At 40.3% G+C, this 26452-nt stretch overlaps 1 protein-coding gene across 3 annotated transcripts in view; it reads left to right on the forward strand.

The window, feature by feature from the left end:
- Positions 1-5284: 5284 nt before the first annotated feature.
- The window catches only part of MAGI3 (membrane associated guanylate kinase, WW and PDZ domain containing 3), a 266730-nt gene continuing 245562 nt past the window's right edge, over positions 5285-26452 (forward strand). For all 3 annotated transcript variants that reach the window (XM_060027498.1, XM_060027506.1, XM_060027516.1), the window contains exon 1: positions 5285-6129. In XM_060027498.1, the coding sequence (XP_059883481.1) occupies positions 5814-6129 (316 nt within the window). In that variant the 5' untranslated portion in view covers positions 5285-5813. The remainder of the gene's footprint in view (positions 6130-26452) is intronic.

Below are 26452 nucleotides of genomic sequence, written 5' to 3' on the forward strand. Positions count from 1 at the left end.
AAAGATAAAGGGCCCAGCCCGATGGGGGTTACACAAACGAATCAGAAAGGGACCCTGCCCTCAAGGATCTTGAGGTCTACTGGAAAACACATAGCGACAACATGCTATTGGTTTTGGAGAAGGATGAGATGACATCCAAATGACACCCAGCTGTGGGAATTCAAGGCTGGTCTTGAGCAGGAGGTTGTATTTAAGCTGAAATATAAAAGATGGTTTACTTTGGTATTTTCTGTTTCATTCAATGTTCTCTTTGTCCTGCTTTGTCTGGCAAACTTGACACTTGACTGCTTAACTAACCCCCCTTTCAAAGCATGTGGGCACTGCACTTGGTTCTGAATGTTCCTGTTCTGTGAATCTGGGCTGGATGCATTTGGTCATTTGCAGGTAAGTGCACCTATGGGCAAAAATGCACATTTATGTATGAAACATAGTGATACAGATTTTAACAATAAATTAGTTTGTCTAACTGAAAGAAAATTTTCCATGTATTTGCTTTCATAAGTGAGCATATATTTAGCATTAGCATACAAATTAGCCCATAGGCCTCGGCAAATAAAAATGCTAATAAAATATAAAGATACAATAGGATAATTAATCCCAAATTCAGTTAGGCTATTCATGTTAGGCTGCATTACATATATAATTTCCACAATACAGGTCAGTATGAACATTTTCTAAGGCAGTGAAAGATTTTGTGGATCAGAATTTTTAAAATTCAAGATGATTTTATTATCATCTGTGGGAATAAGAACAGGATAAATGTTCCTGTATTCTGTATAGAAGGCATATATTTGTTTTATCTTTCCACTCCACTTCTCCCCTACCCTCTGCCACCTTAATACTTAAGAAAGACTTCATTCTTAAATATGATGATTGACTGTTACTAGAGATTCAGGTTTCCATGAAAGAAATAGAATATAAAAATAAATAAAAATTTCTCTCTACACCTGCCTCGCTTTGGCACAGTGCCACACACGACTCCAGGGGCACTAGTCACAGAGACTCTGATGTGAGTGATTTCCCTGGAGCTGTCAGCACACAAACCTCAATATGATGCATCTCTGCTTGTACAAAGGAGTAACTAAGTGCGGGTCATCTGAGAAAATTTGAGAATTTATACTTGCCATTCTGAAGTTTTCCACTTACAGGGTATACTTAATTCTCATTAGGAACAGTCGGCAATATTATAAAACAAAACTTTCCACCTTGTCAAACAGTGTATGTGTGTGTGAGTGTATGTAAATTAGAAGCAAATCGAGCAATCTCTCCCCTTCATATTTGCTAAAAGACCTCCTCCCCGCCAAACTGTGTTCAGATATTGTGCAGCCATACAGCCTACAAGACACTGGATCCCCCTCTGAGCACTAGAGGGGCAAACTGGATAAAAGTATTTCATTACCCTTTGCATCTTTAGTTTAGGACAGGGCATTTGGGCAAGTCCAGCCAATGAGCTGGAGGGAAAGTGTTGCTGGGGCCTTTGGGGAAAGGTTTCCTTGATCTACTAAAACGAAATGAGGAAGGGAGAGACACTTCCTTTCAGTCATTGGATATTGTTATTTGGAGCCACTGTAGCCATCTTGGGACCTAACTCATGTGTTCTGCATATTGAAACACACCTATCTTTATCTCCATAGATTAGATGGATAGAGGTAGCCCAAAGAAACCTTGGAGATCATCATATTCAACTGTATCATTTATTGTTGTTAAACCAGGTTCCATATTATTTAGCTTATTAATATTCCCCTATGGAAATCACAACTATCAAGCCAACCATTAGGTTTGGGAAACAATGATAAATACGGATATGATCTGATTATTTGGTTAGGTGCCATTTTAGAGAGAGACATTTGCAATGTGACTCCTTTAATTATGTAGTAATTTCCAAAATCGTATCCTACCAGAATTAATTCACTGGGGTGGGCAGCTTATTTCTAGACTATTTTAAAACTGAACCTAAGCTTACTAAGATGAGTGAATTGAATACTTACAGAGTTATAAAGGTGATTTATCAATGCCTTTGGCCTTGTCACAAATATTACTATTTAGCACAAACTAAAGTCACTTGAGTGTTCGTTTATATGACCACATGTTAAATGCTTCCTTGACTCAAATAGCTCCATTCAGTTCTCACAACTCAGGTGAGTACTCTTATTATATCCATTTTGTGGATAAGGAAACCGAGGTTAGGTAAGATTAAAGTTTACTCAAGATCACGGAGCTAGTAAGTAGAAAAGCTGAGATTTCCAGTCTGACTCCAGAGCTCAAGCTCCTGATCACTGCAGTTTTCTGTTAGGAGTTAATATAATGGGCTTCCCTGGTGGCACAGTGGTTAAGAATCCGCCTACCAATGCAGGGGACATGGGTTCAAGCCCTGGTCCAGAAAGATCTCACATGCCACGGAGCAACTAAGCCCGTGCACCACAACTACTGAGCATGCGCTCTAGAGCCCGTGAGCCACAACTATTGAGCCCACATGCCTAGAGCCCGTGCTCCGCAACAAGAGAAGCCACGGCAATGAGAAGCCCGCGCACCGCAATGAGGAGTAGCCCCCGCTCATCACAACTAGAGAAAGCCTGCGTGCAGCAACGAAGACCCAATGCAGCCAAAAATACATAAATAAAATAAATTTAAAAAAAAAGTCAATATAACTTATTCTTGGTTAAGGCATGTGGCAGACACTGTTGGGTGCCTACTTAACAACTATTCCCTCTTTCTCCTCTGAAACAGAACTCCTATTTTGCTTGGGCGTGAATCATAATTAATGAACTGTGGCAATACCATTTTCTTTTGTCAGTGACTGGTCTGCAATGGGCACGTGACCATTTTCTGGCCAATAAGGGAGATTCTATGGAGTGGGGGGCAGTCTGGGAAAGATTTTTCTCCTTCATAAATATGGGAGCAGTGGTGCCTTTTCCTCCCTTTCTGCTTGTACAATGACCTCTGAGGATGTGATTTCTGGAGCTGTGGCAGCCGCATTGCAATCTAGAGATGACAAGCCTGGAGATAAAAGCCAACATGAACGTGATGTTAGAGAGCAGGCACAAAAAGAGCTTGGGTCCTTAATGATATGATTGTGCTGCTGAACTAATCCCGAGACTACTTTCATCTGAATCTCATGTTAAAGATGTAATAAATAACCTCATGCTTTAAGCTACTGTTAGATGTTCTGTTCCTCGTGGCCAAAGGTATCCTGATGGATAAAATCTGGGCAGGGAAGGTGTTTTCCCAGAACTGCTGCAAAAATAAATGAGGTGGAGGTTATCACCACTTCACCCAGGAATCTGTTAATGTAGGTAGTAGTTCAGAAAAAAATACTCCAGCTTTGCCTCAGATCTGGGTAAATCTGAGCAATCCACATGATGTCTGTGCTAGGTATTTTCCCTTTTTCTCTCCAGATGGGCTGCTTCCTCTTCTCTGTGTGATTGACTGATAGGGGCTGCTTCAAAAGGCTCTCTTGCCCTGTGGCTCCTGGTTGGATTTGGTTATTGGGATGTACCAGCAGGAGGATGGAGGAGGGAGGTGAGAGATCAATCCTCCAGCTTTGTCCTTGGGTGATTACTTAGGCTGACTGCATCCCTGACTGAAGGTCACAGGCTCCTGTCAGGCTGCCCTTTCTGTGATGAGTTTTGGTAACTGTTCCCTCCCCTTGCTTCTATAGCTCTAGGTGCTTATAGCCCCAGGGTTCCACATTTCTCTTGTGGTTTCCCACACCCTGTCTACATCTTTGTAAAGTACCATTTGTTTCCTGCCTAGGCCCTGACTGATACAATGGTGTGAACAAAATCACTGCTGCTGTTGAAGCTTGGGCCAGTTTATCTGAGATGTGGTGAGATACTGTGGAGTTATTCATAGTTTAAATAAGGGCTTTCCCCAACCATTAAAAGGAGACAGGAGACTACATAAATAAGTGTCATACTGCAAAAGTGAAAGTATCATAGCTCAGAGAAAACACTTTCCACCTGAGGACAAGGTATCAGAGAAGGCGACCTGGAAGAGATGGCATTTGGGCTGAGGATGGATAGAATTGTTTTAAATACAAAGACAGGGGAGAGTGTGAGCCAAGTCAGGGAGGAGAGAAAGCTCAAGAACTGTTTGTGAAAAATTAGTGTTGGAAGGGATCTAAGATGTCCTTTATTCACTGTTAGTTCTCGCTCCACCTCCTTTACAGGTGAGTTAAACTTGAAACAGATTTGGTGAAGGTCAAACAGCAGGTAAGCAGCATTCCAGGACTCCAGCCCACGTCTGCTAGCTACTAGGCTGGTTCCTAATCCACCTCTACCCCACCCCACCCTACCTCATCTCAAGCAGTCTTACTTGTCAGTCTCTCCTGTTAGACTGTGGCCTCCTAGAAAGCAGGACCTCCGTTTTCTTCATCCCTGAACCCCAGTATCTAGCACAATGTCTGATAAAGTCATCCTACTCCTCCTCAGCTACTAAAGGGTAAGAAGTACCCACCCCCTGTCAGGCACTACACTGATGTTTTATAGGTACCTCATGTAATCTTCACAACTTGGAAGGGTATAATTATCTCCACTTATCAGCCGAGGATGCCGTGGCTCAGGGAGGTTGTCTAATATGCGTGAGGTCACACAGCAGCAGTATGCAGGACTCTATTTTACCTTCCATCAACCAGACTCCGGAGTCCTTGCCTCAATGGGCGTTCAATAACTTCCGTTGAAGAAATGAACGAACGAAAAACATCTACTCATTGTAAGTGGTCGGCTGTAACTGGCCACCCCGAGGCTCCGCCACCTCTGCCTTGGGACTCAGCACGTCGTCTCCCCTTCAAAGTACACCCGCTTTTCTCTGTGCCCGGTGCAGGCTTCCAAGCTCCTCCCCCCACTCCGCCCGGCTTGCCAGCCACGCCTCCACCTCGGGATGTTCGGTTGCTCTTCCTATCCGAGTTTTCTCCTGGCTCCGGCCGCCGCACAGAGGGCCTCTCTCAGCCTGCAATCTGGAGCCGGTCACTCTCCCCAGCCCCTCCTCTCTCCCTCCCTCACTCTTCAAACTTCTTTCTTCCACCCTCTTTAAACTTCAGTCATCCTAGTGCCCGCCTCATCCACTCTCACTAACCAATCGGTGGTTCTCGTGCTCGTCAAGGGTCCGCCTCCTGTCCGCCGGGAGCCAATCCCCGGCGAGGGAGTCGAGTGCGGGGCTCGTTCCCAAGCGCCTGGCCCGTGACGGCAGCGCGCCGGGCGCCGCGCGGCGGGAGGGGGCGGGGCTCTGGATGAGGGATGGGCGAGGGCGGGGGGAAGGGAAGAGGGAGGAGGAGGAGGTTGCGGCGGGTTTGAAAGCGGCAGTTTCCTGGCAGCTTGGGCAGGCGTTGGTCTCAGCGCTCCAGCTCCGCAGCGGCCGCGATCGATCCTGCTACGGGTCTACGCGCGCTTCTGCGCGCCCCCGACGGATTTTTCCCGTTCCGGCTCTTCCCCCTTTACCTCCCCGCCCCCCTGCTTCTGCCTTTCCCGCCGCTCCGGCGCGGAGCCCGGGGGCCAGCGGTCGGCTGTGACCCCGCCCGAAACCCCTCTGGAGACGCCCGGGGACAATCCCCTTCTCTTTTCTTCAACCTAACCCGGCTGGCCCTCGCGGACCCCGGCCAGCCCCGGGGAGCGCCGCCGGGCGGGGCGTCCGAGGGGCGTCTCGGGGCTTGGAACGGCCCGGCCCCCAGCGGGCTGTGGTCGGGGGGGGGCGCCGGAGCGGCGAGGCCCCCCTCTCCGGGCTGCGCGGGCCACCCGGGGCCCCCAGGGTGAGAGGGGGCCGGAGCGGCGCCCCCGGCGCCCGCGCGGGGTCTCCCCCATGGTGCAGCGGGGTTCGGGATGTCGAAGACGCTGAAGAAGAAGAAGCACTGGCTCAGCAAGGTGCAGGAGTGCGCGGTGTCCTGGGCCGGGCCCCCGGGCGACTTGGGCGCCGAGATCCGGGGCGGCGCGGAGCGCGGCGAGTTCCCCTACCTGGGGCGGCTCCGCGAGGAGCCAGGCGGGGGCACCTGCTGCGTCGTCTCGGGCAAGGCGCCCAGCCCGGGGGATGTGCTGCTGGAGGTGAACGGGACGCCTGTCAGCGGGCTCACCAACCGGGACACCCTGGCTGTCATCCGCCACTTCCGCGAACCCATCCGTCTCAAGACTGTGAAGCCAGGTACGCCAGCCCTGCCTTTCTGTCGCGGGGTGGGGGGAGTCCGGGGTGGGCGTCTGGGGAGCGGCGGCCCCACCCCACCGCTTGTCGTCCGAGGTAATCTTAGACCTCCTGGGTGTGCCGGGCTCCCTGTCGAGGGGGAGGGGTGGCGGTGGTGATTCCCATTTTGCCGGTAGGAAAACTGAGCTCTGGCTTGGCCGGGCTGCTGTGCTAGCTGTCACAGGATTGCCACCAGAAGCTGGGTTTCCTTAATTTGTAGCTCCATCTCCCACCGCAGTTTTTGACTAGAGGAAAAAACCAGCCCTTTTCTGCTCTCCTTTGTGGAAGAGGTCCTCAGGATTGTAGCATTTTCTTTGGAACAGTCTTAGCGCATTTTGTAATAGGGGAAAAGATCTTTACTACTAAGGCACTTGGTGCCAAGGTTACCACCTAGTGTACCTGGGAGAGCTTAGCTGGTTCAGTGTTTCTTGCACACTAGCAATACCTCCGAGCTGACAGCCTAACTCTTGTCAGCCCAGGTGGTTCAGGTGTCTGGGTACCGATGGTGTGCAATATGCGATTTGTGGCAGAATGGTGTGTTCTTGCAGGGAGCTGTTGAATAGTCTGGGTTTCCAAAGAAGACCTAGGTGCCTCCTAGGAGTAAAATCTTTTGTAAATCTTTGATTTTACGGAATTTTGTTGAAGTGGTGGGTTGCAAAGGCCCCTGTTGCCCAGGTGTCTTTTATGCTAGTAAAATCTGCTGCAGAGCTCGTTACGTTTATGGCATACTTGCCAGTTTCAAAGCATTGATCAGACTGCGTACAGTGATATCTGATAGGAGGTAATAGCCCTCATGTGTTTGTTGTTGACAGCATCGCTGGTGGTTTCACCATTGGCAGAATGTGATTGTTTCCTGAGATGTTTGTAGGGGAGAGAATTATGACTACAACGTTAATAGAAATCAAACTATTTTTTCTGAATGTGTTCTACTGAATATACAGTGCATCAAAATATAATGGTCTGCTTAATTATAACTTGGGCTAGAAAAATCAGTCCATCTCTACACTGCAAAATGCTAGAAAATTCTGGAGAAAAATTTAACATGTTGTCTCCCTCACATTTTTTTTTTTTCTTTATCAGCAGCTCACTTTAGAAATATCTCTTTAGTAGTCCTTAGGCTTAATGGGAACTGATGGTTGTGCTGCAATATCCATATGTGTGTGTATTGTGGATGTATACACACACACACTCACGTGTCCCTGCAATCTTAAGATTTTCTGCATATGGTCTATTCCATCACATTCATTTTAAGCTTATGGGTTTATGTGAGGTTTTCTTTTTATTATTTTAAAAACTTTGGCAGACTTCAAACATCTTTTTCTGTATATATATATATTTTTTTGAATTAAAAAATTCTTTCTTAATTCAAACTTTTAGAGCCATATGTGAAGGGTAGAGGAAAGGCTTTGGGGACTATAATTCAGCCAGTCAGGCACTCTCTGTAATATGCAAAATACTATATATACAGCATTACTGGTCTAAGTGCGATTTAGTTCAAATCCCATGAGTTAGGGAGTAATGAGAACATTTGCATCATTGCTTTGTGTTTTGTTTTGATTAGTTGGGGGCATATACAAGAGTATAACTTATTTTCAAAAATAGTTTGAAAGATGATAGAGGAGGAAGTTGATATATTCTCAAGTTATTGTGATTCTTTTAGAAGACTGGGAAAATGTGTCTTTCATTGATATTAGTCTGGTCCGCATGTTATTCATTTTCTCAGCCTTTATATAAAATTTAAGAAAATAATTTAAAGTTTAGAGTGTATTCAGTGATGTTACTTAACTGTGTTAAAAAAAAAAAAAGCCCCAAAATGTAGTTGACATTTTTGTAGTAATAAAAATTTTCCCTCTTGCATACTGTCCTATTTTAAATATTTAGCCAAAATAAAGTGTACTGGATATAGCACATTTTGTAATCAATAATAAAAGTTCTGAATAGTACACCTATTTTTTAAAGATACACTCTGCTTCAGTAATTTCTAAAGGATACCACTATATGTCATCTGAGACTAATATTCTTGTTTCTAAGCAAGTTGTTGATTTCTTTGAAAAATAGCATTCTTTGTTTCTTAATAGCCTCATGTTAGGCATTATATTAAATTGTTTCTTAAATGGCTTTACATAAACAACATTTGCTATAAAGTAGCAAGATTTTTGCAGGTTTAAGCACATGACTTTAAATATTAGAAACTAAGAACTGGAAGAGGTTATTTGTAAAACTTTGAGTGTGATTATAAGCAGCATATATATTATCTCCAGAGGAGACAAAGATTTTATACTGTTGGGATTAAATTTGAAAAGTATGAAAATACAGAGTAAGGGAATTTAAAAAGGAACTTGCCCTGCACATTGGAGGTTTTTTCCCTCTCCTTTTATCTAAACTTTGTGAGAGAAATGGATTTTTCAATTTAATAAGGTATTTTAAAGTGTACTTATTAGCACTTTGTCTCTTGTCTTGATTAATAACTCTTTATTAAATTATGGTTATAACATGCCATTTAGAAACTAGCACAATGCAAGAGTAGATTCAGCCATTTCTGTAAGATGTATTATTAGTGGGGAGTGACCTCATATTGTCTTCTGACAGAGTCCACAGTGGAAGGATGAGCTGGACTGTAGGACATGACTGGTGTAGCGCCGTTTCTTTCTTGATTTCTCCTTTCATCTAGTAGATGTTAAAGGGAGCTCAGCCAAAGCCAGTACCCTCACCCAGATGATTTAACAAGGGTTCTTTCTGGTAGTGACTATCTTTCGCTTTGACTTGGGGTTTTATTTATTTATTTTCTTTTGTTCTAATCTTTAATGGAGATTTGAAAGTAACTCTTTAAAATATGGTTCCTAATCTGAGGCTTTTGTGAGAGAATTAGGAAATTTCTCATTGAATTCTTATTATTAATGTAGTACTTAGCATTCAGTACTTTCCTGCTCCACCTAATTCTTGGCTCAAATTTTCACCTGTTTCTTAATTACAACCTTGTCATTTATTTTTCTGCAAGAGAAAAGGTTTCACTTGAATTTGAACTTTGTATGTTCCCTGTAGTAAAGGAAGGTGAACTTTGGACCTCTGGTGGAATTGTTTCATGATATAGTCCTGTGACCAGGATTAGTTTCTTTGATTTTACTTCAGAGTATATTTTTAAACAATTTCTATTCTGATTAATGATGGAAGCAGTTAATTTTATTCTAAAATTCCCCAAACTATGATCGTGCAGAGTTTTATGGAATATTTGCTTCATATACCTTAAACACACATTTTCAGTGGTTGTAAATTACGTGGACTTTATTCCATAGATTAAGTATTGACACAGTAAGTATATGAAGTCCTTATCTACTGCTTTATGCACAAAGTGCATTTGCTACCCTGATACTATATCTAGAGATAAAAATCATGAGGAACAATCTTTCAGTTTCTTTAAACAAAAGCTAATTTGAATCTTGTTTAATGTTAATTAAATGTAGGTAAAAGTCTTCACCACTGACTGAGGCATCCAGTTTATAAGGGAATTTTGTTAAAATGAGCACATTCCTAGAAATACTTTCCCCATTGGTGAAGAAACATTACAAAATGCTTTCAAGTAAGGATTTTTTTTTAACATCTTTATTTAGATAAGGATGTTTATGTTATGCCAATAATGAATAACTCTACCCCTTTATTCTCTTAACTTTTGGATCTTTTTATTACTCTTTTTGGTTTAGTGGGTTATTTGGGACTTGTGGTGAGTTCTTTTTAGGTGGTTGTAACATTTAAAGAAGGGAAGGGTGAGAGAAATTGCTAGCCTCGGAGGTTTGCAATGCAAAAAAATTCTCGATACCTTTTCTTAAACAATAGAAACAAGAGACTGGGTGAGGCAACCCCTTTGTTAGGGAAAATAGTATCAAATTTTGATAAAACTTAAATTTGAAACTTTCCTGCTTTTTGAAAGTTTGGTAACAATTTTTGGGGTCTCAAGTTGGTTTTAATAACTCAAGGTTTGGGTTCTGGACTCTATTCATTGGCACCTTCAATTCAGATGACTATTGGGCTTATACCACAGTGGCAGAACAAACAAACTCTTAACATTTGGCTCTTTCACTTTTCAAATCATTTTTATTTTATTCAGTTTAATGCTGAAACTGATTTTTATGGAACATAACTCTGTGTTCCTGAGGAATATAAATTGTTTTTCTTCTGAGATCTTGGGATGTACTTCATAAAACCTCTTGTTATGAGACACAGTTCAGTGTTTTTTGTTTTTTGTTTTCCTGGTCTTTATACATACACACACACACACGCATATATGGTAAAACAAATCTCCTTCATTTGTTCAAGTATCTGACTTATGAAGTCAGTGCATAATCTCAGGTGAATAGTTTCATATAATGTGTTTACTATATAACCCCTAAGTGCTCGTAAATTTTGTGGGCACTTAGTGTTTGGGGAGTGTGTTGCAGGAGAACTTCATTTTTATGAACCACTTCAATATTACCCACCAGTTTCAAACTCTGCCAATTTCCAAGTCAGTTTTTGGTTGGTTTTGATTCGACAAAGGATAACTTTTGGTATTGAAGACTAGAACTGTGTCTTCTATAATTAGTTTTGTTTCTCTTCTAAAATTTTGAGAAATAATCTCCTTGCAATACTACATTTTGGTAGGGAGAATGAATGCCATTAATTTAAAACTGTTCTTAAGGGTAAGATTTTCAGTACCTCGGAAGCTGGTGTTGTGAGAGATTTGTTTGTGGGGGAAGAGAGGCAAGTTCGTTGCTCTTCTCCTTGAACAAATATCATTCAGAATGTTTTCCCAAAAGTGTTTATTTTACTTTATAAAGAGAAAAAATAAGCATTCTATTATTGGCGCACATTCATTCCCTTCTCAAACATTTAGTGGTGAACCCACTGTGTGAGCTAGCACTGGCGATATAAAAACATAAAATATAAAAATGAGTCAGAAATGGCCTCTGTTTTCAGGAAGCTCTCAATTTATTGGGAGCTTCATGATTCATTGGTAAGCAATACCTGTAGTAAGGATTTTACCTTTTTCACTTTTCTCCCAGTACTTAAACAAAACTCTTTAGGTAAGTTTTAGTATGAATTTTGGCAGAAACTGGGATAATTAATTGGCTGTTCAGCATGCTGCTCTAAAAAGTGGTGTGGAGTTGCATCTTGGAGAGAAAGGGTGCTCAAGTCATGACAAAAAGAGGGAAATCAAATATAAACAAAATTATCTTTTGAAAAGTTCTCAAGCTTAAATTGCCCTTAAAATACATTGTATCTGTGTTCTATTTACAGTTATGTATTTTACAATACAGTTTTGTATTTTATACATTGTGTTTGTATTGTACCATTTTTAGGCTGAGTCTTGCATGCCTGTTTTTCCACCTGTGCTGGAACCAATTGCTATATTTTTGTTGAACACCAGATGAGGTAGTTTGCTTGCATTAAAGAGATATGTTTTACAAAAAATACCTATCTTTTAATTTGGAGAAATTATCCTCACCTGGGTATGCATAGTGAGTTATAGAAGTTAAATATGTACATGAAGTGAAAGAAAGGGTACATTCTTTTTAATGTCTTGTTAGAGTCTTTACCACCAGCGCTTATTTTCTGACTTGGATAGTTGGGGAGGGGGTTATGAAGAGTTTTGAACTCAGCCTGGCTTTGAAAGATGGATATCTTGGTTGAGTGGAATTAAGATCCTCTCAGTAGTAGGTAAGAAGCAGAGGAGGAGCAAAACATGGGGCAAGAATGTTCAGTACAGAAAGGTCTACAGTATAGTCCATATCAGGAGTTTTTGTGTGTGTTTCATGTGTGTAAAAGCACAAAACCCACATTATAGAATAATTGGAAAATACAGGGAAAATCATATTGTTTAAATGTGTAGGTAGTTCTGTTATGAATTGTCTCCTATAAGTTTTTTTTTTTTTTTAATTAGAACTTGAAATGTTTTTTCTTCTATAAATAATGCTGGTAAGGAGCTTAATGTTATTGAGAGACTCAGTAAGGAATATAGAGGGTTAAACTTTTCTGTTATAGTTTATTTGGGGTTTGGGGTTTTTAATATTGTGTAATGGGAATTGGAAAGATATTTTGCTTCAGATTTAATAATTAGGATGCATTCTGTTTAGCAGCTTTCCTTCTTCCCGTCTTGCGTATGCAATATGAACAGTAACTGATCTACTTAATTAAAAATTTCTGGCATCTTAGGCCCTTTGCTGTATTTTTTTGCAGAGAATTTTAAACACATAATTATTTTTCTTGCTTCAGGGAAGTTTGTGAGAGGTAACCCTGTATCTCATTGTTGTTCTGATTGGGAATTACCTGTGACTGAAAAATGGGATTTTACTATACATGATGACATTTAACAGAAGTAGTTTTATGAAATGAAAATACTCCAAAAGGGAGAAAAAATAAGCATTTATTAATAAATGCTCTATTTCTGAACTTAAATAGAACTGTGTTAAATTGGCTTTGTTTTTTATAGCTTAGATTTCAGCAGGAAGAGAAAGAAATTTCGATTCATGTCAGTTTCTGTATTGGTAAGGATTCTGTACTGAGAATCCTGACAGAAACACTTCTTAGGCTAAGAAGAAATGTATTGGCTTATGTGCATGAAAACCCAGGCATTGGACAGTAAGAGCTAAACTCATGTTCTCAAGGACTGTTTCTTGACTTTCTTTCCTCCAGGTTGGCCTCTTTCTGAGCTCCACTCTGGGTAGCAGGAAAGGTGGCTCTCAACCCCCCAAGTCATACAAAGTCCTTAAAGCTTCTCATCTTTTTTCGGGACTCCAATAACAAATCAAATCTTATATTGAGACTTTGATTGGCCTTGTGTTCATCACAGACCCATTGTGGAGAGAGGGCCATGGGTATCCTGATTGGTCAGGCCTTGGTGACATGTCCGCTTTGCAGCTGGGTATAGAAAGTATAGTGTGATTAATAACTACCAGAACTCCAAGAGATAAGGGAGGGGTAGTTCCTCAAAAGATGGATGCTGGGGAGACAGCACTGCAGGAAATGGCCTCTTTTAAAACATTTAATCTCTCCTACTTTGAAGCCAACAACAGTACACGGTTGTCATAAAGCTCTCATTTTTAAAGACCAGATATTGGCTGTAGACTGCAACTGAGGCATTTATTTTACTCAAATATTTATCATTTTTGATATATTTTTATCAATTATGATCATTTTTGATGTTTTTATCTAAAAACTGCTTTCTTTAAGTGCAGGCTCTTTAAAAAATTGAGGTGTTGCTACCTTAATGTGCATAATTTAAAAGTGCAGCTTGGGTTTTTCTTCAGTTTCCTTTGAATTTTTTATATCAAATAAGATTCTCTAAATCAATGCTGCTTGCTCTTAGGTAGATAGAATACTTTGGAGGATCATTTAATTATCTTTGACATTGAGAAAATTAGTCTAGTTAATGCAGTTTTTTTGTTTGTTTGTTTTTTGCGGTACGCGGGCTTCTCTCTGTTGTGGTGTCTCCCGTTGCGGAGCACAGGCTCCGGACGCGCAGGCTTAGCGGCCATGGCTCACGGGCCCAGCCGCTCCGCGGCATGTGGGGTCTTCCCGGACCAGGGCACGAACCCGTGTCGCCTGCATCGGCAGGCGGACTCTCAACCACTGCGCCACCAGGGAAGCCCCGTTAATGCCGTTTTTAAAACTTAATGTTGTACCATTTTGAAAGTGAAACTCTAAACCAGTTGCTTTCTAAGATGTTTTGCTTTTAAAACAATGGTCTTTTTTAAACATAAATTAAGACTGAATTATTATTGTGTTATTTCTAAGGGCTCCCCAATATTACCTTTTAACCATGATCTCATAGAAGTTATACATAAAGGAACTACTTCACTGACTCTTAAATTTGAAACACTGCTTAAGAGTGAAATATGAATCTGTTTAATCACCAAAAAAGTTCCTTGTACTTGTAGGATAAAGTCTGACCCACCTTTGTTAAGTTTTTTTCTGCCTCCACAGAGGTACTTAGAGTAGAGGTGGAGGGTTGAAAGAGAGGGGCGGGTACTCTGAATATCTTTTCTCGCTATTTTTATAGTCTAATTATGGTATTAATGTCTTCAACTTTGCCATAAAAACAATTTTAACATCCTTCACTTTATGTATGACATACACAGTAGGAGTTTGCAGTTTTGCCAAGTGTTGTCTGATAGTTGAACCTTTAGTGAATGTTAAATGTTGGGAGGTTATTGGTTAGTACACTTACTGTGCAAAGAAACAAACACCCATGGAATTGGGTGTGATTTGTCAATAAGAATCGTAGAAGGGGCTTTGATTTTTAGGTTGGTTTATGTCCCTCTTGGAGTATCTTTAGACGATATTTGGAAAATTTCAGTTCCTACTTCAGAAGCTTGTTAGGACCAGAGTTCTCCAATATTAATTCCATATAGTAAGTCATAAAATCTGTTAAACTAATATAGTCTTCCTCACAGAGCCTCTGTAGCTTTTGGCAGAACACTTTGTAAAATATTATTAATTTTAGCTAAGGATACTATTCACTGATTTCAGTGTTTGATTTAAGTTGGAATGTACATGCTAATGATTCAGTTCCCTCTGAATAGAGTTAGATTTGCTCACTAGAGCTATCTCACAATGTAATGCTGGTAAGTGAAGTGACACATCAACCTCCCTTTGGTGGCAACTCTAAGTTGACAACCTTGCTCTAAGTCTAATAGGAATATTCTGACTTGGGGACTTGTCATGATAATGCTAGCTGCCATTTATTGAGTAACCATCATATGTCAGGGTGTTATACACCCATCTCATTTGGTTTATAAGAATGTGTGTGTTGGCATACATGCATTCCTGTAAAAAGTTCATGTATGAGCTGGGGATTATCATCTCCCTTTTACACATGAGAAAACTGAGGTTTGGAAAGATCAGCATGTAGAAGGTCAGACAGACTCACAGGAGGACTATGAACTGAAACAGTTTTGAGTCTTCTTTCTTTGCATTCCAGATAGAATATTATTTCATTATATCTGAAAAATCTCTCTTACTTCCCTTTTCTGTATTAAAAGGAAAAAACCCCACAGTTCTAAATCGTTTGAGTGGGTGTTAAATGCAGTAAAACACTGGGCAAGTACTTAAAAGCTTCATTGCTTGGTTCTGTTTCTAAACAAAGTTGTGGCAGTGCAGATTAATCTTTACAGCTCAACTGCATGGTAAAGCGGTTGTTCCCAAGAATTACTAATCAAACAAAATCTGTTTGATAGCCTTAATTCTGGCTGTCTTTGTCAGAAAATATTTTCAGCAGGTATATGTAAAAGCTCAGATACTTTTAGGATTAATATACTTGTGAAAATTGTGTACTTGAAACTAGAAAGGATATCTTGTTCTTGTGTTTCCTGTTCACTTGCTCTAAAATTCACTCCCCAGGAAGGTGTGTGTTAGCACACTTATCTTGAGACAAGTAGCCTAGAAAATGTTCTGAGGAATGTAAGAATGTGTTTTGGAATTAGGAATTTTTAATAAGTATTTAGATCCTGTTCAAAGTATACTTGGCTTAAATAAAACTTAGCCAAGCTAGACAGAAGAATAACTCATGGTATTCAAGTCAATCTCTCTTCTTTCAGCCTTCAAGTACTGCACAGTAAGGTGGTTCCTTTGAAGAGGTAGTTAAAGCAGGCTGTGGAATACGGGCACCTCTTATTCTTCAAGTGTTCATGCTTTATGTTTTCTATTTGGGCTTAAAGTCAGTCACTCAACTGGAAGGAATCATAGCAATCCAGCCAGTACCCTTTGTCTACAGATAAATAAGTTGAGGTTTAGCAATGGCAGGTGACTCTGCTCAGCACGAAGCTGGGAGAGCAGGGACTAGAACTCAGGCTCCTTTTATTGTTTTGGTTTCTGGCTGAAGAATTTCTGGAAGAAATTTGTGAAACAAAAAAAAAGAATTAGCCTGGTTAAACATTTTCTGTCTCTTTATGAAATCTGCATTCTTTTGGAATTAAGTATAGCGTTCTGACTCAGTTTGTTAGGCCATCAGCATGCATCAGTGTCGTTAGAGAGAGTGGTAATCCAGAAGTTGGAGCGCAGGAGAGAATTGTAACCGTTACATGCCTCAGGTTTTCAGGGCATTTTTAGCCTTCCATAATGCTGTAGCTTATGGCTAAGATTTAAATAGTCAGAAAATTGTTAGCTGGTGTAACAGCTGAATACTTAAGTACTTTTTGCTGTTAGTTGTTGTAGCTTTGAAAAATTTTTCTTATCAGGAAGATTCTTCACAATGCTTTCAGGAGAGTCCTTCGGAATGGGTGCTGCTGTGTGGTAGACTGCTATTCCTGTCCCATCCTTGCCTCTCCCTGGAGGGGTGATGAATTCCTCTGACTTAGAGCCAGCTATACTTTGATTTTTTTCCTCCCCTTGACTGACTAGGGGATGCAGTGGGGGAAGATGAGTTTTAGGGCCAGGGACTGCTCAGGGATGTGGTGGATGAACCATCAGGGGCACTTTTGGTTCAGGGTCCTTGAGCTTGTCTGACTGTAATGAAAGTTGACATAGCTGCCACAACCGAGGAACTGTGCTCCTGCTGGGTACAGGGTAGGTAGGTGTCTCAGGTTATGGTGAGCTGGCCACAGCAGAGGAGAAGGTATCACCTGTGTGAGACAAAACTGAAGAAAGGGGCTTGAGGTGGCCGTTCTGGGGAGACTGATGGGAATGGTGACATCTTGCTTGGGCCCTTTTTATGTCTGTGAAAAAACAGCATGAGTGCAGACATGAAAAAAAACCTTTCTGTATACAGTCAATCCCCCATGTACTCCTTTGCAGTATCAGTCAGGGTTCAGTGCAGGAAACAGAAGGGATGCAATGCAGGGAATTCGTTGCTTGGGGAATCTTTGGAGGAGCTGGAGGGCTGGGCTCTAGGCCAGGCCTCTGAGAATGACTTCCAGGACACCTTGGAAGAACTCGCCATGGGAATTGCCACCTCTGCCACAGTCGGGAAAGTGGCAATCAGGAGGTTACGACTGAAACCACGGCAAGAAAATACCGCTGTCGCTGTGATCAAGGGGATCACAGCAGCCACTGCTGTTGCCATCATAACCGCTCGAAGTTTGAAATTTAGCATCTGGCCACTGCTGTGACAACTTCTCCTTGATGCCTATGAACTAGTGATTAGATGCCGGAATGATCAATCTGGCACTACTGCTTCTGCCACTGTCCCTCAACACCCTCGAAGCTGGAGACTAGACACTGACATGTCTGTGACCTTCTTTGCTAGCTGAGAGCAGCTAAAAGCTACAGGCTGACAGGGCTCTGCCTCGCTGCTGTCTTCCGTATTTTGTGTCCTGCATCTTAAGGGTGGAATCAAATTCTCATCCTGGATACTAGCTGTAAAGGAGCCTGGAAAATATAGTTTTTAATTTCCCAACCTCTGCATTTCAGGAAGGCATTCTGTAAGGCGGTGGATGCCGAGTGCATTTTATTAAATATAGTATGTTAAATACAATATAGCCCTTTCTTGATAACTCACTGTCATTTCTGTGAGCTTCTCTTTCTGAAATGGCCTGTAGGTGGAATGATCTAGGGCCAATGGATTTTTAACATCTGTAGTGATCTTTGTACGAGGTTAGCTTGTGTCTGTCCTACCTGCCATCTCTGCTCCTGCAACATGTTTTATATCACTTGATCTCAACCTCCCCTTGCAAGCCACAGGCATCCAGGACAGGGAAGGCACCTCAGCTGAAGCAACCAATTCAGAGGCTGGTCAGCAACGTAAGATTTCTGTGGCCTAAAAGGATGAATGGGGCCAGTAAGAATCTTTCCTGGGGATTTGAACTAAGACAAAAAGGAAAGAATTTTCAATTGGGGTTGGAGCCTCAGCTGAGAGGTTTTGCAGTGACGTACTGGAGTTGGCTGTACTGTTTCGTGAGATTGATTGTTAAATTTTCAGGAATTTTGTGAGTTGGTAGTCCCACACAGCCATTAAAAAAAAATAAGTTGTATAAAATTATAATTAACTAAATTATATTTAAAACAGGTGCTACTCAAAGTTAATCATTTTCTTATGATTTTTCAACTTCAGTGGTATAATTGACAGAATGTAGTTTTTTAAGATGAACAGTGTGATGGTTTGATATGCGTATATATTATGAAAGGATTCTCACAACTGAGTTAATTAACACATCCATCACCTCACATATTTACCTTTTTGTGTGTGTGGGGGTGAGAATACTTAAATTCTACTCTTAGCAAATTTCAGTTATACAATATAGTATTAATCAGCTTTCGTCACCATGTTATACATTAGATCCTCACACCTTATTTATCTTAAAACTGAAAGTTTGTACCTATTTACCAACCTCTGCCCACTTCCCCCATCCCCCAGGCGCTGGCAGTCACCATTCTACTGTTTCTTTGAGTTCCACTGTTTTTTTTAAGACTCTGCGTCATTTCCTTGTTATTTCACTATATTTTACTACCATCTGTGCTCTCGACTTTCTTTATGTCTATTCTATCTGTATGGCAGAAATATTAATACTGTAAAATGGTTTGCCACTGCATGTACCTTCCCAGCCGTTGGCACTGTTGTCACTGCTGTGGTGGGAGTTGTTAGGATTTACCAAACACACCACTGATTGTGTGGGGGGCAGGCAGAGTCAAGGTTGGAAAGGCTACACTGAACCGTGTACACACTAAAATTATGGGAGAAGAAACTATCAGAAAAAACTGATACCTGATGTAAGGCTGAGTGGTGTTAATAGCAGAGCACTAGAGGAAGGGCCACAGACTCCTCTTCCCAAGGTCAGAATCATTCTGGAATCATCGTACGGCTCCAGTCTCCAAGAGATCCAACCCTATTTTATTCCCTGTTCTTGGAATTATGTGAAATTGTGCGTTTCTGTATGTTACCAACCTTAATAGAACATTTCTGAAATTTTATTTCAGTAGAATAAGGTTGAAAACTCCATTAAGGGATGACTATTATAAATATGTATATTCATATAAATATATAAAAAAATATATAGTCTGTGGTATTTTTCATGTGTAAACAACGCACAGACTATTGTATTTGCTTGTACATGGGGTGGCTTGTTATTGTGTAAATGTCCTAAGCCTCAAGGCCAGAACCCCAGGACATAGGTGGTATCTTTCTCTATTCGTGTAGCTCCTGCCTGTGCCTTCAGGAACTGTTAAGATGCCAGCTGTATATCTGGACTGTCTGTGTCTGTAACTCATAGCCTCAATCTCCTCAGCTGCCTTTGATCAGCTGCTCTCTGCTCATCGTTCCAGTTTTGTTTTCTCTTCACTCTGATTGCTTCTCCCACGCTTCTCTGCTTTCCAAAGAAAAAATGGACCTTGTATAGATCCTGCCAGCCAATTGCAGTGCTCCTTAACTTCTCCCTGGTGGATTATCCAATCTCAGGGGGTCGGGTGTGAACCTACGGTGATATTCTTCTATCTTCTGTTATGTTTGTCCTTGTTGCTCTTTACCCTTGGAACATGTGTGTATAAGGGTTTTTGTTTTTTTTTTCTCTCCCCTACTTCTGGATTTGGAAATATTCCAGAAGGCTGGTCTCTAGATAGATAATATTTTACTGTTTATTTGATATCCTTGTTTTAGAGGTTCAAATTGGACTGCTTTTAGTAAACCAAACTCTATCTTTTAAAAAATCATTAAGAAAAATAGTAGCTGGAAATAGATCTTTGAAAGGCCAATAGATTACCTTTTGGGATAATCTCTTACTGAATGAAAGAATAAAAAATTGTGGGGCTTCCCTGGTGGCGCAGTGGTTGAGAGTCCGCCTGCCAATGCAGGGGACACAGGTTCGTGCCCCGGTCCGGGAAGATCCCACATGCCGCGGAGGACTGGGCCCGTGAGCCATGGCCACTGAGCCTGTGCGTCCGGAGCCTGTGCTCCGCAACGGGAGAGGCCACAACAGTGAGAGGCCTGCGTACCGCAAAAAAAAAAAAAAATTGTGTAATTGTAGCATATTAATCCACTGTCAAAGTGTTGTAATGCAGATGAGAATTTCATCAGCACTTTTAAGGTATTAAGGAACCTCTTATTGTAAGTAAACAATATAGAAATATTTTATTACTACAAAAATACTAAATGGGAATATGTATGTTTTTTCTTATTATCTGCAGTTTGCAAACATTTCACCTTCTAAGATACTGTTTTTCTCCATCGCGGTCACTGGTAGTGATTGAAGAAGAGGCATCTGTGCAAATTATGTTCAAACCTCACAGCTCTTCTGTGATCATTTTCTAACTTTGGGGGCCTGACTAGATGAGGGGACATGATCATAATTTCTTCTTTGTGCTTATGTGGAGCCCCCTCTCTTTAAGCAGTGGTAGAGCCTCACCGAGATATTCATACATATACTGCCCAGAATGATTTTCCTGAAAGAACAGTTGTTCTAGAGTGTAGTCTGTGTGTACCACTTAGTTCCTTTCTTGCCCAGAGTTTTTTTTTTGTTGTCGTTGTTGTACGCGGGCCTTTCACTGATGTGGCCTCTCCCGTTGCGGAGCACAGGCTCCGGATGCACAGGCTCAGCGGCCATGGCTCACGGGCCCAGCCGCTGCACGGCATGTGGGATCTTCCCGGACTGGGGCACGAACCCGTGTCCCCTGCATCGGCAGGTGGGCTCTCAACCACTGCGCCACCAGGGAAGCCCTTGCCCAGAGTTTTTACATCAAGTTGTTTTAGGAATCTTTTCACCAGGGGGAACAAGAGTACCTGTTTGTTGTTGTTGTTGTTGATTTATTTGTTTTTTAAAATAATGTAACTAAATAGAAATACAGGATTTGATACATGTAATTTTACTTTATATATCACAGTTTAGGACTAATTGTTTTATTGTATTAATAGATAATAATAGGAGGCAGAGGAGAAATTATAATACCCAATCCATCTTTTGGTCAAATAAATCCAAATGGACTTTTAGTGAAGTTTAATGGAATTTCATTATTACTTTATTCATGATACTTGTTTATAATAGGTTTAGAATAGTTACGATTTGGGATCACTGACCTAATTATTTTTCTTGTACTTATGAAGTCATTAATTCACCTGTAGCGATAACACAGTCCTGGAGAATTGTTACCAGAAAGAATATGGCCCTTCTTATTAAGTATCATACTTCAGAAATATACTTGTGTCTACCTTAAAGATAAATAATACCGTGACAAGTTGAAAGTTTGTAACTTTAGGTAATAATGCAGTATATACCTAGGTGTATGTTAGGTGTTGAATTGTGTGCCCCCCAAAGTATGAAGTCCTAACACCCAGCACTACCGTTTGCAGACATAATTAGTTAAGATGAAATGCTCCTGAGTAGGGTGGGCCCTTGAGAACAGAAGGGACACAGGAGCATGAGGGGAGATCACCATATGACTATGGAGGTGGATTGAAGGGCTACAGCTATAAGATGAGTGCCAAGGGTGGATGGCCACCAGCAGACACTGGGAATAGGCAAAGAGGGATACTACCCAGAGTCTAAGAGCATGGCCCTGCTGACACCTTGATTTTGGACGTCTAGCCTCCATAACCATGAGAATAAACTTCTGTTGTTTCAAGCCACCTAGTTTGTGGTACTTTTGTAATAACTAGCCACCCTAGGAAACTAATATATACATACCTATATATATTGTAATGACGAATATATCCATGTTGTTATTTAGGAAACATCTCAGTTCATTAAAATTATCATCTTCTTTATAATATATTAAATTGTGGATTAATATGCTATGGGTAGCCAAATATTATTTATTCTTAAAACAATGAATATGATAGATAACAAAAGCTTATTATTGTATAAATTCCCTAAGGCTCAAGGGCTGCAATATTATAGAGAAGGTGATTTCTCTTTCTTAGAACAGTTCCCCTGCTCATGCTCTCTACTCAACACCATCACTCCAGTTTAACTTGTCTTTAGGTATACTTCTAAGAAAGGTGACATGCAGACGTTATACTTTTATTATGAGCAGGTGAGAGCTAAACCTCTCTTTTAATGCTTTAGCTAAGGTAGGAAAGGAAAGGAGACTGGCTTATTTTCTTTTAAACAGCTTAAAAAATTTTTTTTAAATGAGAGAGGAATTTTCTTGGACTGCTGTAGAGTAGTGGCAGGGAAATGAAGTACATAGATTTGCGATGTTTTGAAGGAGGAAGTAATAGAACTTGATGATTGATTACAGGTGAGGGAGGAAGAGGACTTCAGGATAACTTCTAGGTTTTTGCCTTGAGCGACTGGTACTGTTTCCAGGAATAGGAAACAGGTGTTTGGGAGGATTGATCAGGTTTTTTTCTGTGGAGTAGGTATATCCACCACCTAGATCATTTTCTTAACTTTTTACTCTTCTTGCTTAATTATATATTTATCTATGACATATCATATTTTTATGCATTTCAAAGGAAATTGCAGTCATTAATATATTTCCCCAAGGAAAACTTTTAAATGCCCATTTTCCTCATTTTACAGACGACAGTTCTGAGGCTTGGAGAAAAGTGATATGTTCAGGGATATGTAGCTAATTACTGATGGATCTAGGATTAGAAGGCAGGTTATCATTAGTCTAGGGCTATGATTTGATTATATTTTAACTTATAAATAAGAATAAAGGTGAATTTTGGAAACTAGATATGTTTTGCTGCTAACTGGTTTATGTGCTAAAAACACTTGGACCCAAACTTCAAAGACAAAATGCAGAGAATGTGGTACTACTACTGCATTTGATTGGATTACAAAGTTAGCTTAGCACTTAGAACTTGCTGGAAAGTACAATATGGTGTTGTAGAATTGAGAACATTTTCAGATATTTGGTCTAGGAATGTAGCTTGGGGTTCTTTCAAGCATTAATCCTCTTGTTGGCAAGACCTTTGCATTTAATTAGCAAATGTTCCTCACATGCCTACTATGCACTAAGCCCCATGCCAGGCCGAGAGATGGGAGGGAATCATTCAGTTCCTTTCTTTCAAGGAATTTAGCCTTTGACTTCTGTTTCAATTTCCTAAAACCTCTCTCCATCTTTTGCTGTATGTTTGTTTAAAAATGTAATAAAAGCTGAAGTTCAAAAAGATAGAGAAGCTTATTCAATCTAGGTAAATCTTCAGCCTCTGTGGTAAAAATTATATGCGTATGGACCTAGGCTGCAGATTTTTCATTTGCTTTGTTTGAGTATCTTATTTTCTAAGGGGTAGGAATATGCCCTTTTAGTTTTTGTCTTATGTTATTAACTAGCTCGGTTATCCATGAAGTCAGTACCAAACCTGGAAGTAAATAATGATTTGAGTTGGTACTGAAATAGGAGACATGCTTGTCTTTAAAAGTCAAACTAATTTTTTTATATTGATGTTACTTTTATGCTTTCTTGTAAAATAAACACTTTCGCTATTTATTGACTTCTGGTCATTTGGATTTTAAGGAAATTAACCCAAGAGACCATTGTGTTCTTTCCTTGCTCTGGTTTTTCTGTGTTCTAACATTTGATATCTTCCAACAACTTTCTCAACTCTTTCCAAACTCTTTGCAAACTTATTTTGTTAGTACCCAATGTGGATACTCCATTATAGCCAAACTAAAGTATTTGCCATACTTGTTCAATTTCCAGTCCTAAACTTACTTCCTTCAGAGATTTTTCTAGGATCATTCTATGACCATTTTTATTTCTGTGCTTTGCAACCTCGGGACACTTAAATAGTTCTGTACTTTGCCACTATACATTATTAATTTTAGAGCTCTTTAGTAATTTAGACTCTACCCAGCAGGTTATGGTGGTAGAATTGGTCTATTACCAATGTTGAGAAAATTCACATTAATGAATGAAACACTTTCTAGCCTGGAAGACAACTCTGTACCTTTGAAGAGGTTCATCTTGATGGAAAGGTTCAAGAGGAATACATGGTTAACTCTCCCAGATTTGACTTGGAGAAAGAGAAATGGGTGGAGTTTAGGTCCTTGTTAGTATGAATTAGAAAAGTACAGGGGGGAGAAGAAGCCAAAATTGATATCCATTTGAACTTATTTGGGATACATGTCTCAACTAGGAATTGACTTTTTAAAACCTTCTCTTTTTTAAAAACATAGCACGAGGGACTTCCCTGGTGGTCCAGTGGTTAAGACTCCGTGCTTCGAGCACAGGGGGCGCGGGTTTGATCCCTGGTCAGGGAACTAAGATGTTACGTGCTCGCATGCTGTCCCACTGCCGCGCCCCCGCCCCCCCGCCAAAAAAAATAACATAGCAGGAGCATAAAATGACTTTACCCAGTTGAATTAAGCAAGTTATGCGTCTTTTTTTTTTTTTAAACTTAAGCTTTGGAAACAAAGTCCAATGAGAGAGATGTGACGTTGTTATTTATACAGGTCCCCATAAACTGAATATGTACATAGTTTCATAAAGTATAAGATTATCATATATGAATTTTTTTCTTTGACATCTCTAATTTATCCCTGTGAAATATTTATGAATTTTTTACACTTAACACAGTAAGGCTGGCTAGTTTGGTCATAATCAGTACCAGTTTGGTCAAAATCAAGTAGGATGTCTGGGATAAGACTTCAATAACAGCATCATTTGCATTAGGGAGAGATAGGGCTTAGGGCTAGACATAGGTAAGATCATGAAGTGGAATTAGCATTTGATAACCCCCTCCCTTTTTTTTCTCCTATCTCATCCTCATTTTTACATCTTGGTATTATTTTCCTGTGTCTGTACACTGTCTCCTGACTATCTGGTCTCAGCACCCTCTCCCTGGTTGGCACTCACCACCACTTGGCATTCTTCCATTATGTAACAGGTGTCAGGAAAGTTATCTGATTAACCTACTCTGTACTAAGTTATACTAAACTGATGTGAGGAATTATCACTGCTAAACCTACTTGGGATTATTTCCCCCTTAACCTCCTATATGACTCAAAATAACAGAATTTCAAGCGATGCTGTAAGAACCTTTCCTCAAATTACTCCATTAAACTTATCCTGCCTAATTTAACTGAATCTGGAAAGTGTAAGGAAGGTATCTGTGGTTCCTAGCTCCCTTTTATCACCTCATTTCTCAGGCAGTTCAACTTCTTTTGCCTGAGGGTTACCTCCCTGGTCTGTCTTACCAGATTGCCTTCTGTAACAGTATTTTGTTGTTCAAAATAAATTAATTGAGGGAGTTCCCTGTATTTTTTGAGATTCTTTGTAAGAATTGAAATGTAAGTCAGCTTCATCTTTTCTGAGTAACAACCCTCTTGTGGGGTTGCCAGACCTCTTTTTACAAAGAGGTCTGGTGCTTGGGTTTTGATTATTAGATCTAAATTTGAATCCCAGCCCTGCCACAATTCTGTATTCAAAAGTTCCATAGAGTTTAAAGAATCAGGACAAAAAAACAGCTGCTATTCATTTACCACCCAGAAGCAATCACGATAATTACTTTTTCTTTTTCTTTTACTGTTTTAAACTTTGTCTATGACATTCTTAGACACGGGATTACTTGGTCAAAAAATGTGAACATTTTTGGGGATCTTGATAACTGTCAGGTTGTGTCTTTCTGGTTCTGGAGCTAATACTTTCTCATCATACTGTATTATCTCAGTATCTGGAGTTTTATTTTCTGTTCAGACAAATGTCAGATCTTTTAGCTAAAAAGAGATTCTTTCCTCTTTTGGTTCCAAAAGTCATCCATTATTTTGGATTATTTGCTAAATTATTAACTATACGGGAAAACTCCAGCCCTCACCTCACAGCAGTATCTGTGTTATTGATAAATGATCATCATATACCAGCCTGTTAGCCCTTCCTAGGTAGTTAAATGGCTCAGAGAGGATGCCTAGTACTTGCTGGTGATTGGTTGTATTCTGTCTTCTACACCTAAAATTTTGCCACAGGTAACTGCTTGGATCAACACAAAGTATGGTCCCTTTTTCCATATGTAGACATCTCTAATTTGCATCTCTGGAACTCTGGAACTCAAGCCCTCCTTTAGATAACCAGATAGATCTTGTGTAAAAGCAGAAGTAATCTTGGCTATACAAGCAGTTGTTGATATTTCCATTTTTAAAAATTGAATCAGTCTTAAATTTTAAGACAGTAAGTAAATTGACAACCAAAACCAAACCTGGGTAAGCTACCAATAAATTGCCAAAGTGTTTAAAAGCCCAAAGTTGACAAATATAAAACCGTAATATATAATTTATGTAATATATAACTCTCAAACTTAATCTCTTTGTTGAGTGGTAATGTTTCAGTATTAAAGCTGAGCTCTTTGGGCACATTGACCTTAATCTACTACTGAAAGCAGTAGGCTTTTAAGTGGACACATACACAGCCTCCATCTTAGTATCAACAAAATGCCTTATTTTTAAAT

The sequence above is a fragment of the Delphinus delphis genome, chromosome 1, assembly GCF_949987515.2.
Source record: "Delphinus delphis chromosome 1, mDelDel1.2, whole genome shotgun sequence".
NCBI classification, from domain to species: Eukaryota; Metazoa; Chordata; class Mammalia; order Artiodactyla; family Delphinidae; genus Delphinus; species Delphinus delphis.